Source organism: Chlorocebus sabaeus, chromosome 20 (genome assembly GCF_047675955.1).
Source record: "Chlorocebus sabaeus isolate Y175 chromosome 20, mChlSab1.0.hap1, whole genome shotgun sequence".
In the NCBI taxonomy this organism is placed as follows: domain Eukaryota; kingdom Metazoa; phylum Chordata; class Mammalia; order Primates; family Cercopithecidae; genus Chlorocebus; species Chlorocebus sabaeus.
In genome coordinates, this window is record NC_132923.1 from 74,781,063 (window position 1) to 74,795,038 (window position 13,976).

Here is a 13,976-nt window from a genome sequence, read left to right on the forward strand (position 1 = left end):
ATTTTGCTAACTGATGTACTGTCTGTCTTCCTTCCCCCTCCAACTGTGGAATGAGCCCATGAAGGAAGGCATTTTTGTATGCTTTGTTCACTGTTGTATCTTCAGTACCTGGAACATAGTGGTATTTGGCAAATATTTGTTGGATGAATAAAATGAATTTACTAAGCTCTATTTGCCCTATATTATTCTGTATGATTTATATTTTATAGCCCCTTTGTTTCCTAATAGCATCCTAATTACTGTCATTCCTCAACTGAGGAAACTGAGGTCTGGTGAGGTCAAGTGACTTCTCCAAGACACATTTTTTTTTTTTTTTTTTTTTTTTTAAGACAGAGTTTTGCTCTTGTTGCCCAGTCTGGAGTGCAATGGCACGATCTCAGCTCACCGCAACCTCCGTCTCCCAGGTTCAAGTGATTGTCCTGCCTCAGCCTCCCAGGTCGCTGGGATTACAGGCAAGCGCCACCATGCCTGGCAAATTTTGTATTTTTAGTAGAGACGGGGTTTCTCCATGTTGGTCAGACTGGTCTTGAACTCCTGGCCTCAGGTGATCCTCCCATCTCGGCCTCCCAAAGTGCTGGGATTACAGGTGTGAGCCACTGTGCCCGGCCAGACACTCTTAAATAATACTTTATGCCAGGCCATTTATATTTATGCCATAAAGGTTGTTCAAATTCAGGCTATCTTTCCTTTCTGAACTAGAACATGCATAGATTTACTGAAAACAGTGATTAAGAAACTCCAGGATGAGGAGAGACAGTGGATAAGGGAGGGAACAGAGTAGAAAAAGACAGACACTAGTCAATGGGTTTGGGAAAGCCTGCAATTGGTGAAGTGCAGTATGAAACATTGTCTAAAAAGGACCCTCAGGCCTCCAGGCCCTCTGCCTCTTCAAGTCTTGACACTTGCAACCCTATCACTGGTGTTGCTTACTTGGGAACTGGGAGTAGATGATGGATGACTTTTACCTTGGGCCTGCACATGAGCCTGGCTGGGACTACCAGACTTTTCCAGGAAGCAAGAGAGTAGTCTCACTCTTTTTACCATTTCCTCTGTGGATGAAATCAGGGACCGTACCTACAAAATTCTGTTGCTTTAAAAGACTTTCCCCTAACCTGACTATGGAGATACAGTGCCAAAAAGAATAAGTTAATATATTTTTAAGTAAAGGGGCTTTCAGTTTGAAATTTGTTGCTGTTCTTTATTTCCCTTTAGTGCAAAAATGCATTCTACCTCATTCTACCTTTTGGAAAGGGAAATCATAATCTTTTACTGCCATTATTCTTTTTTTTTTTTTTTGAGGCGGAGGTTCACTCTTGTTGCCCAGACTGGAGTGTAATGGCGCGATCTTGGCTCACCGCAATCTCCGCCTCCCGGGTTCAAGCGATCCTCCTGCCTCAGCCTCCCAAGTAGCTGGGATTAGAGTCATGTGCCACCGCGCCCGGCTAACTTTGTATTTTTAGTAGAGATGGGGTTTCTCCATGTTGGTCAGGCTAGTCTCCAACTCCCACCTCAGGTGATCTGCCCGCCTCGGCCTCCCAAAGTGCAGGGATTACAGGCGTGAGCCACTGTGCTGGCCTTTTTTTTTTTTTTTTTTTAGTCAATCTCTGATAAATAAACTGCTGCTATTTTAATGCCAGGGGTCTCAGGTCCCACGGAGGGTTTATTCATGAGTGGCCCATTCCAATTTCCACTCCTGCTGAAACGTCCTTTCCCTTCCACCAGAATAAGCTCACTTTCCAGGACATGCAATCTGTAGCAGTCGCAATATATATTTTCCAAAACCTGAAAGAGTATAAATGGATGATTTCTCAAATGCCCTGAAGCAAAATTAAAAACTCTGAGCTGTCATAAAATCAGAGTTAGATGACACTCCTAAGTGATTAATTCTTTGAGATTTGTAGGGCATTTTTAAACACAGAGGGGAAAAAGCCTACATTTCTTTCTAGAATGTGTAGTCTAACCCTGGAAGTGCTGGGCTACAAAACAGAAAAGCAGATGATGACCCAAGGCATGGGAGTCAGAGGGTAGGGGAGCCATCTCCCAGCCTATTACATACTGGCTGGGGGCCTTTGGCAAGTTAGTTAACTTCTCTAACTCTCAGTTTCCTCATGTGTAGGAAAATCAAAGAACAGGAAATGCATGCAGAACACAGTACAGTGTCTGATATGCAACAAATGTTCGATAACTATTAAATAATAAAATACCAAAAATTAGGGTACATAAGGATGTACCCTAGCCCCTGGGTAAGTTTAAGTATCTTTGCTTGGAATTGATGGAATAAATTTAACATTTTTTTCTTGTGCCTCCAGGACTAATTAAGCACAGCTCTGGCCTTATAAAAATCCAATATTAAGCCAGATATAAAGGAGAAATTGCAGGCCAGGCACAGTGGCTCATACCTGTAATCCCAGCACTTTGGGAGGCTGAGGCAGGTGGATCATCTGAGGTCAGGAGTTCGAGACCAGCCTGGCCAACATGGCGAAACCCCATCTCTGCTAAAAATATAAAAATTAGCTGGGCATGGTGGTATGTACCTGTAGTCCCAGCTACTCAGGAGGCTGAGGCAAGAGAATCGCTTGAACCTGGGAGGCAGAGGTTGCAGTGAGCCGAGATCATTGCACCACTATGCTCCAGCCACTGTGCTCCAGCCTGGGTGACAGAGTGAGGCTTCGGCTCAAAAAAAAAAAAAAGGGAGAGCTTCCTTCCTTAATCTCAGACAGCACAAATCAGGTGTCCACAAGGTAAGAGAAGATGTTCTTTTTCAGAGTCAATGGGTCACTCACTACATAAAATAGCTTCTCGTGTCAGAGACCAAGATTCCTGAGAGAAGCAAACATGATAGGTGGTTCTTTCCAAGGTGGTACAAAATATAAGTGATACATTCCTAAACAGAACACAGGATGAAAAATACTCAAGATTCTCACCAGTTTGAAGCTTTCACTTTCAGGCAATTGTTTAATACCAACTTCGAGGCTGCCATCTTCCTCACTACTAACAGGTTCAGTGCCGCTCTGATCCTATGGAACGTTAAAAAGAAAATTGCAAAGATGTCATTCTTCACTCACACTCTCTCGAATTGTACACATACTCACTGTCATTTGCTCATTGTATGGTTGTGATGGACACTGTTTCCTCTGAGGACACCTTTTCTGTTTTCTTTCTCTCTAGCAGAGGACTGTTTTGCTGTTGTTGTTTCAGGTATCTATCTCTGCTGCTCACACACAGGCCTTAGGGAAAGCCGGTCCCTACCCTCTGTTTCAGGTGTAGGCCTGATTGCCTAGGATAGTCTTATTCTTTTCCCAATGATTTTGTCAGGAATGGGCAGATCAGGAATAGATTTTGTCAGTTCTGGCCAATGAAATATAAGGAGAGGTTTGCTGGAGATGTGTGGAAAAGTTCTTCCTTAATCTTAAGAGAGCCGCAAGAAGTCCTTATACCTCCCAAATTAACAAGCGAGCATGAGCCCAAGTTTCCATGGACAGCTGTGCCATGACGACGAGGGAACCAGCCTTAGAATCAGGCTGACCCTGTGGGTTACAAAGCAAGGGTAGAGATAGAAAGAACTGGTTCTCTGATGGCAAAACTAGGTCACTGGACTGAGCAAACTTGGAGCCCAGCCTTATCCTTAACCACCTTCTGTGAGAGCTAATACATTTCCTATTGCTTCGGCCAGTTTGAGTTAGCCATTCTGTTACCTCCAGCCCAAGCTTTCTCACTGAGTCAGTTGACGGTATTTTGTATATGACTAAACTGCTTGAGATAAGAGACTGGGTTTATCTCGTTGATTTATTATTTTTATTTAATAAAAAAATGTTTCTTTAAAATTTAATAAACAATTGTTGTTGTTGTTGTTGCGGGAGACAGTCTTGCTCTATCGCCCAGGCTGAAGTGCAGTGGCATGACCTCCGCTCACTGCAACCTTCGCCTTCCAGGTTCAAGTGATTCTTGTGCCTCAGCCTCCTCAGTAGCTGGGACTACAGGTGCATGCCACCACACCAGCTAATTTTTGTATTTTTAGTAGATGGGGTTTTGCTATGTTGGCCAGGCTGGTCTCAAACTCCTGACCTGAAGTGATCTGCCTGCCTCAGCCCCTCAAAGTGTGTCTTGTTGATTTCTGAAATCAAGTCCCATCACCATGCCTGGCACGTGGAAACCACCTAACACTGATGGAACTAATGAATGCACTGAGTATTTGTTTTCTTTCGTTACTTTTTCCTGCAGAATCCGGAAAATATGTATTTACATAAATGAGACACCTGGCAATAATACATACCACTAAAAATCTAAAACACATTAGGTATCTCCTCAATTGAATTGTGACATATTAAATGTTATAGTTAACTAACTAGAAGTTACTTTACTTTCTGGGGGTATATAAGGAAAGATAAGAATGATAAATGGAATATCCACATTGTACTTACCTGGACTTTTATTTTTAATCACCACCATCCTGGGATTACTACAAATTTGGCTGAAATAGTTTATAGGGAAAATAGTTTTGATTTTGAGACATTCAATCTCACTCATAATTTGATGCAATTAAAGCAAAGAGAGCAATCTTTCAACTATCAAATGGACAACAAAATAGGGAAAGAACATTCAATATTGGTAATGTCAGGGAGAGAGGAATTTTTATACACCACTGAGTGAATGTAAATTAAGATAATCTTTTCAGAAAAAAAAAACATACTCTGTGTGTGTGTGTGTGTGTGTGTGTGTGTGTGTGTGTGAGTGATTGCTTACTTCTGGGGAGTGGAATTGGGGAATAGGTAATTTTGCACTAATTATTTCTATGCTGTTTCATTAGAGAAGAACTATCACATACAAATGCATATTTAAACATAAAGTAAGGGGAGACTGTGAGAAACACCTAAAAGAAGAAAAAAAAATTAAAGAAAACAAGCAGCATGGACTTTAGAATTGGGCAGATTTGGGTTCAAATCTCAACTTTGCCACTTACAATTATATGACTTGGGGCAAGTTGCTTTCAAACCTGAGTACAGGTTAAGTATCCCTTGTGCAAAACGCTTGGAAATGTTTTGGACTTCAAATGTTTTCAGATTTTGGAATGTTTGAATTATACTTACCAGCTGAGTATCCCAAAACCAAAATGAAAAATCTGAAATCCAGAATGTTTCAATGGGCATATCTTTGGAGCATCATGTTAGTGCTCAACAAGTTTCAGACTTTGGAGCATTTCTAACTTCAAATTTGGGATGCTCAACCTGTAACTTAACTTGTTTTTAAAGTGCAGATAAAATACCAGATTAAAAATACTACCCTATAAAGTTGCTTTAAAAGATTAATGAGTTAATATGTAAAATATCTATTTGCATAACACCAGGTACAGTTAACTTTTGTTTCTAGCTTTTATATATAATTTACTATTTTATTTTCTTTTTTTTTTGAGATGGAGTCTCGCTCTGTCACCCAGGCTAGAGTGCAGTGGCATGATCTCGGCTCACTGCAACTTCTGCCTCCTAGGTTCAAGTGATTCTCCTGCCTCAGCCTCCTGAGTAGCTAGGATTACAGGTGCCCATCACCACGCCCAGCTAATTTTTGTATTTTTAGTAGAGACGGGGTTTCACCATGTTGGCCAGGCTGGTCTCAAACTCCTGACCTCAAGTGATTCACCCACCTCAGCCTCCCAGAGTGCTGGGATTACAGGCGTGAGCCACTATGCCTGGCTTTTTCTTTCTTTCTCTGTTTCCATGTGAATTTGACAGAACTGTTTCTAGCTTTTTGTTGAAGCAGACTCTTTATTCTTGCACTATCTCATATAGTCTTCCTAATAACCTGCTACGGGTATGTACCACCATGATCCCAATTCATAAATGAGGATAATGATACATTTTAAAAAACTTGCTAAACAACTCCAGGTAGCAAAAGGTAGATCCAAGAGTCAAAGCTGGGAAAGGGTCATGCTAGGCCCTCAATAAATGATGCTCTCATTTTTCTCTCATTCTTCCTTTTCAGTATTGAGTGCTGACAACTGATCTTACAGAAGATAAGACTCACAATCTTTCAAAAAATTATTGTTAATAGACCATGGATTTTTAAAAACATGTCTTAGCATTTTTTAAACCACAAAATTGCATTAGATAGAACATCCTCTTCTCAGTGAATTTTGGATAATCAAGGAGTTACCATGTAAAATAAACATACCCAAGTTAATACATCTTGAAAACATACAGATTTTCAGCATTTTTGACAGTGGTAATGTAAGTTTTAGAAACATAAATTCTGAACAAATGAATTAAAATTCAATATTTATGGAAAACTTGTAATGTCCAAATTCCTTAGTGTGTCTAGTTCTGCAAGCTGTGGGAGCCCCTGAAGAAGGCCTGGCGAGGTTATGGTGGCCAAGTGGAGCTTTGAAATAGTCAATGTTGGGCCAGGTGTGGTGGCTCATGCCTATAATCCCAGCACTTTGGGAGGCTGAGGCAGGCGGATCACGAAGTCAAGAGTTCAAGTGACCAAGATGGTGAAACCCTGTCTCTACTAAAAATACAAAAAAATTAACCAGGTGTGGTGGTGGGTGCCTATAACCCCAGATACTCAGGAGGCTGAGGCAGGAGAATCGCTTGAACCCGGGAGGCAGAGGTTGCAGTGAGCCGGTATCATGCCACTGCACTCCAGCCTGGGCAACAGAGAGAGACTTTATCTCAAAAAAAAAAAAAAAAAAAAAAAAAAAAAAAAAAAAAAAGCCAATGTTTGTGACTGCAGCACATTAGACTGTAGAACAAACCCACAGGCTCCGTTAGTAACCCTGCAAATGGCCACCACCTCTGGTCTCAGATGACAGAGATTCTCACATGAAGAGGGGTCAGCTGAAACCATTCATTTAATTATGCACATGTCTCCTTAGGGAAAGGAAAGTGTTCCTTAAATAAATTAGAGGAATCTTTACTTTTATATTTCTCAGCAATATGCATATTGAAGATGAGATATTCTTGGTCTTTATAAAATGAATACTAAAGTAGAGGAGAAAACAGCTGTTTAAGGGATGCGTCAACTTGTAAAATTTAAGAAAACATGGGCAAAGCAGTCTAGGTTCCAAATAGTCTATGCATCCTTTAAGATGTGAATGGAAACAAAAAATGCCCTCTATGTTTACACTACATCCCACACTTAGAAACTAGAGGATCAAATGAAGCAGAATTTATCATTCAAAGCCAGGTCTCAAATGCCACTTGTTCCATTGTATCTTTTCCTTCTCCTTAGCTGGGGGACATGTCTCCTTCCTCTAAATTCTAACATTCTACCTGAACCTCCTCTGTCACTTAACATTCATCTCTTTTGTATCCTAATTATGTATGTACAGAACTGATCTCCCTGATGGGACTGAAAGGTCCTTGAATTGAGCATCTGGGCCTCATTGATTCCTATTGCCTCATTCATTTTTTACTCTAGGTCTGTTTTACTTCAAATTCCATACTCCTTTTAACAGTACTATGCCTCCCCTCTTTTCTTCTTAGTCTGAGATGACTCCGTAGAGGAGGGTTTGAAGTCCAAATCTAGATGGAGTTGGAAGTCAGGCAAAAAGGAAGTTGGAATTGAGGGAGGATAGCAATAAAGCATTTACTTTCTAGGAAAGCTAAAGTTTGTAACAGTTTAATGTTTACATTAATGTTACATCACAAGGAGAGCTAAAGTTGTAATGTTTACGCTAAAATGAGCTACAGAACACAACAATGTGGATCCCTTCCTTCCTCCCTCCCTTTCTTTTCTTTTCTCTTTTTTCTTTTCTTTCTCTTCTCTCTCCTTCCTTCCTTCCTTTCTTCCTTCCTCTCTTCTCTTTTCCTTTTCCTCCTTCCTCTCTTCTCTTTTCCCCTTCCTCCTTCCTTCCTTTCTTTTCCTTTTCCTCCTTCCTTCCTTTCTTTCTCTTTCTTCCTTTCCCCTCCCTCCCTCCCTTCCTCCCTTCCTCCCTTCCTTCCTTTTTCTTCACCATCTCACTCTGTTACCCAGGCTGGAGTGCAGTGGCATGATCACAGCTCACTGCAGCCTCGACCTCTTGGGCCCAGGTGATCCTCCCACCTCAGCCTCCGAAGTAGCTGGGACTACATGTGTGCACCACCACGCCTGGGTAATTTTTTGCATTTTTTGTAGAGACGGGGTTTCACCATGTTGCCTTGGCTGGTCTTGAATTCCTGAGCTCAAGCACTCCTCCCGCCATAACCTCCCAAAGTGCTGGGATTACAGGCGTGAGCCCCCGTGCCTGGCCACAACAATGTGGATTCTGCTGAGAACAGAATGGCTCATGAGGTAAGGAGTCTTCAAAATACCCCACTCAGCAGAAGCTTGGAAAATAGCAAACAGTCTGAGATGGGAAAGGGAAAACAGGTCAGCAGCATGATTTCTAAGGCACAAGTGAATTAGAGTGGTTTGAGGACCATCTGGCTGACGGATGGGGGCCAGTTGATACCCAAGATGACTCAGCTAATCCGGATGGCTGGGTGTTCCTGTCATCTCTTGCTGATCTTCAAACCACCTGTCCAAAGCTGTCTGCTCAGCCAAGCGACTTAAGGAGAACAACCTCTCCCCATGAGACCACAGTCAGTGGATTCCACAGTGAATTATGTTTTGTAGATGAACAAACAGAAAAGGCAAGACTTGTAAGGTCTGTAGATCGACCTTCACCGAGGTTAGTCTTTTTCAGACCTTCGGGAAGTTCCAAATTCCCTCCCCTGGGCTCTCCCAAAATCTTCCACATAAGTGATTGCAGAAGAATAACCCTTATTATTTTAAACTCTTTGTTTTTTTTTTTTTTTATACCCAGCATTTGTCTATAGTTTTCTTCAAACTGAACAGTGAAATCTTGATAGCAAGAATGCTATTTTATTTGAGAGTAGACTTTCAATAAAAGTTAAATTCGTTAAGGATGTTATTGTGGATTGAAAAACCATTTCCTTTTTTTTTCTTTTTTTGAGATGGAGTTTCACTCTTGTTGCCAAGGCTGGAGTGCAATGGCACCATCTCAGCTCACTGCAACCTCTGCCTCCCAGGTTCAAGTGATTCTCCTGCCTCAGCCTCCCGAATAGCCGGGATGACAGGCATGCGCCACCACACCTGGCTAATTTTCTATTTTTAGTAGAGACGGGGTTTCTCCATGGTGGTCAGGCTGGTCTCAAATTCCCGACCTCAGGTGATCCACCTGCCTTGGCCTCCCAAAGTGCTGAGATTACAGGCATGAGCCACCACACCCGGCCAAAAAAACATTTCTAATTAGATAAATGTTCAGTAGTCTTGTTCCCTACCCTGTTTTCTCATTTAACATAACAAGAGCATACTAGTATATACAACTGTTTTCCTTTTCATTGATTTAAAATGATACTAAGCAAAGTAAATTTAAAAAAATAGCAATTATAACTCCCTAATAGGATTGAAAGTTTTTTTAAAAATAAAACTTATGTTTAGTACAAATTTTGCCATTCCCACATTTTCTTCCTTTTTTTTTTTTTTTTTTTTGAGACTGAGTCTCACTCTGTCACCCAGGCTGGTATACAGTGGGATGATCTTGGCTCACTGCAACCTCCGCCTCCTGGGTTCAAGCCATTCTCTAGCCTCAGTCTCCCGAGTAGCTGAGATTACAGGTGCATGCCACCCATATCCCGCTAATTTTTATATTTTTTTAGTAGAGATGGGGTTTTGCCATGTTGGCCAGACTGGTCTTGAACTCCTGACCTCAGATGATCCGCCCGCCTTGGCCTCCCAGAGTGTTGGGATTACAGGCGTGAGCCACCATGCCTGGCCCATTCCCATAATTTCTAAATCCAATGTTCTTTTAGAAAACACACAAAATAATTTTAGTCTCATTGCCAACCTAAATTCACAAATATTTCTTTCTGCAAAGCATTGTTTACCAGATGGGACAAACTGAATTTCTTTCTTCTAACCCCAAACATGAGCTTATTTACTAGGCTGCTCAGAATTCTAGAAAAGCAGGGCAAAATTAAAATAAAATGGAAATTATGCTAATGGAACTCCCTATGTGATCCACTTCCATGATTTTTATGAGGCCTGTTCCATCTCAGTTAGTACTTAAAAAAGCACAACTTCTAAGAAAGCAAAAAGGAGGTCCTTGTTTGTATGAAGATATTCTAAAAGATTTAGGCTGTCCTGTCAATAAATGGAATAAATATGTCAGAACACAAGTTATTTGAGCCCTCAGTACCTCTTACTAGACGACAGCAATGGCTTCTTAATTGGGTTTCCCTCTTCAAGACGTCTTTAACATTGCTATTAGACTAATCTTCCTGGAGTACAGCCTTGATCAAATTGTTTCATTGTTCAAAACGCCTTCAACAGTTCTAAAACCAAAGAATGAAATTCAGATCCTCTGGGATTTAAATGTGGAATCTAAAAAGTTGAACTCATAGAAACAGAGAGTAGTGGTGGTGACCAGGGGCTGGTGGATGGGGTGGAGGTGGAAGAGATGTTGGTCAGAGGATGCAAAATTTCAGTTAGAGTAATAAGTTCTAGAGATCTAGTGTACAACAGGGTGACCAGAGTTAATAACAATGTATTGTATTCTTGAAAATCTCTAAGAAAGTAGATTTCAACTGTTCTCACCACAAAAATAAGTATGTGAGGAAATACATATGTTAATTATCTCGATTTAGCCATTCTGCAACATACACATATTTCAAAACATCATGTTGGCCAGGTGCAGTGGCTCAGTCCTGTAATTCCAGCACTTTTGAGGGGCTGAGGTGGAAGGATCTCTCGAGCCCAGCAGATGGGGCGTAGGCAACATAGTGAGATTCTGTCTCTGCAAAAAATTTTATAATAGCCAGGCACAGTGGTGCGTGCCTATAGTCCTAGCTGTTCAGGAGGCTGAGGCAGGAAGGTTGTTTGAGCCTGGGAGGTCAAGGATGCAGTGAGTTGAGATCATGCCACTGCACTCCAGCCTGGCAACAGAGCCAGATCCTGTCTCAAAAACTAACCCCCCCCCAAAACAAAACCAAACAAAAAAAGCCATCACGTTGTATGTGATAAATATATACAATTTTTATGTATCAATTTAGTTTTTAAAAGGAAAAAAATCCTGTTTTTTATGTAACTATTAAAAATGGAAGATGCTGGAGGCTGGGAGTTCAACTAGAGGGCTGTGATAATATAAGTGCAATCACAACAAAAATGAGGTCTTACCGTGTGCCAGGAATAGTGCTAAGCCTTTTAAAAACATTACTTAATACTTCTAACAAGTCCATAGAATTAATTATTATTATCAAACCCATTTTAAACGTGAGGAATTGAAGTTTATAGAGCGTAACTGGCTCAAGTTCACTCTGCTAGTAAATGGTAGAATACTGATTAAGACTTGGCTCTGTCTGACATCCAAGCTTATGTTCACATCGCTATGCTGTAGAATTGCACCAATGGTATTATAATTACCACAAGTACTGCATCATAATCCCTTATTGCACCAATGGCATTATAATTACCACAAGTACTGCATCATAATCCCTTATAAATATATATAGCTGTAGGGATAAAATATTTTTACACCTGGCCCTCATAACTACCCTTTGACATAGGCAGGGGAGGCTATTAACCTGGCTTTAAAGAAAAAGACAGACTTTGGGAGGTTAACTGCCTCCCAAGGTTATATGCCCACAGGTAATTAGTAGAGCCAAAACCAAAACCCACATCGTCAGACTTCTTGCTCAATGTTTTATTAGCACTCTTGTTCAGTCTACTAGCACAGAACTGCATGAAACAATTTTGTTCTCTGCGATACCCTTCAGGTCTAGAGCACTGACACATAATAAGAGCTCAATGACGCTAGGCTCAGTAGCTCACACCTGTAATCCCAGCACTTTGGGAGGCTGAGGTGGAGGACTACTTGAAGACAGGAGTTCAAGACCAGCCTGGGTAACATGGCGAGATCCTGTCTCTATAAAAAATTTAAAAATTAGCCAAGCATAATGGTATGTGCCTATAGTCCCAGCTACTTGGGAGGATGAGGCAGGAGGATTGCTTGAGCTCAGGAGTTTGAGGCTGCAGTGAGCCATGATAGCACCACAGAACTCTAGCCTGGGCTACAGAACAAGATCTTGTCTTTTTAAAAAAAAATAGTTCAATAAACATTTGCTGAATAAAGAAATAAATATGAGATACTATTAGCATATAATAAAACTGCTACTTAATAATGCTGAATTATTATTACCAGGTCCAATTTAATAACGATATGGCTCTATTTCATCTATCTGGTTATGATTTAAATGGGCTGTCTCATTTAGCCATATGCTGGATATGAGTTATGCTTTAGTACTCACGAGAAATATCTAAGAGGGAAAAAGATATATACTAAGAGGGTCCACATAGGCAAATGGGAAGGGAAAGAAAGAGGTCAGGAAACCAAAGAATATGGGTACTCTTCCCATACCGCCCACAGGAGGGGTGGCATTCATCATTTGGTAGCAGTTACTACAGCCAATAGTCCAGAGCAGAACTAAAAAGCCCTCTCTAGAATATAATCAAATTGTGATGGTTCAATAGAAACATCACCCGCATGGCATATGCTGTTAGAGAAAGGGATTTATTATTTATTTATACATTTAAATGCCTAATGTGATTTCATTATTTTTGAAAATGAAATACAAATAATGGCACACAAATTTGATTAAGATATGTGATAATGTTCTTGAAACTTCAGACGGGCATTATTTATACTTTACATATTTTTTACATACTAGCCTGCTTTATTTTACATACTAGCTTGTACTTTTTATTTTACATACTAGCCTGCTTGTTTTAAAAATAAAATCAGTCTTCTAAATTTTCAGAACAGCTATTCTTTCAAAGACTCTAGTAAATAGTACCACTATCTATCCAGTTGTTCAAGCCAAAAATCTAGGTTTATCCACGATTCTCTACTTCCCCTCAGCTCCCTTGTTTAATTAATCAAGTTTGACTCAACCTCCAAAACATCAAGAATGTGCTCTTTTCATTGCTTCCGATACCAACACTTCATCCAAGCCACATTAGGGCCTCAGGGGCTTTTGCCTTTTAGCATATTACTTTTATCTTCCTACTAACCCATTCCCTACCTAGCAGCTGTGGGAGATGAGAATATGCCAGTCTAAAAAGGAAGGATCATTTAGCTGAAGGCAATCAGGAAGAAGCAGATGCAGGAAAACCTTCTGCTCTCCCTCTATTTGTCTAAAAGCAGGACATAGATATGTAAAGACAAAAGATATCTGCCTCCCTCTGAATCAGGGAAAACAAAGGTTAAACCCTGAAGACAAAACAGAATGCGTATCCCCTGGAGATGGCACCAGGGGAATCTACATGAGCAAGCTATACCAACTAGCCTTTATCTGCCAGTTGTTTGCCTTCCCTCAAGTTGCCACCCCTAGAGACAAAGTCCTCTTCCTTTGTCTTGTCACTTCTCTAAACATTTACCATTTTTTTTGGTTGAAGATGCTATTTAAGCTAGAATTTAAATCTATCTCATTGAGAACTACTCATTCCCTGGGTGTTTGCCATGGATATAAGAAATACATATGTCATTAAACTGCTGTTTGTTTTGCTCTTGTTAATCTATCTTTTGTTACAAGGGTCCATTCCAACTGAGAACCTATGAGGGTTGAAGAAAAAAAGTTATTTTTCTTCCCCTAAATAGCCAAATGGTTCCTTTAAAACTATGTATCAGGTCACATCACTCCCCTGTTTAAATCCTTCCAGTGCCTTCTTCTGCATATAGAATAAAACCCAAACTTCTAACTCTGTGTAGAAGGCTGTGTAACTTCTTACACAGCCTTTCTCTCCCTCTTGTCTCATATTCCACTGCTCTCCCAGCTCCTAATATGCTTCTAGCCATATTCCTCAAACATGACCCGGCTCATTCTCACCTGAGAGCTATTTCTGTCCACTCAGCAGGGAAGGCTCCTCCCTCTTATTTCTGAATGTCTGGCTTTTTCTTTTAATTTTTATCTTATTTAAATTTTACCTTGCCCAAGTGTAACTAA

The 13,976-nt window shown here is 40.6% G+C and overlaps 1 protein-coding gene across 8 annotated transcripts in view; it reads right to left on the reverse strand.

Moving 5' to 3' along the window:
• The window catches only part of PATJ (PATJ crumbs cell polarity complex component), a 409,036-nt gene that overhangs the window by 106,486 nt on the left and 288,574 nt on the right, over positions 1–13,976 (reverse strand). For all 8 annotated transcript variants that reach the window (XM_038000719.2, XM_038000715.2, XM_038000710.2 and 5 more), the window contains one exon: positions 2,925–3,017. In XM_038000719.2, the coding sequence (XP_037856647.2) occupies positions 2,925–3,017 (93 nt within the window). The remainder of the gene's footprint in view (positions 1–2,924; positions 3,018–13,976) is intronic.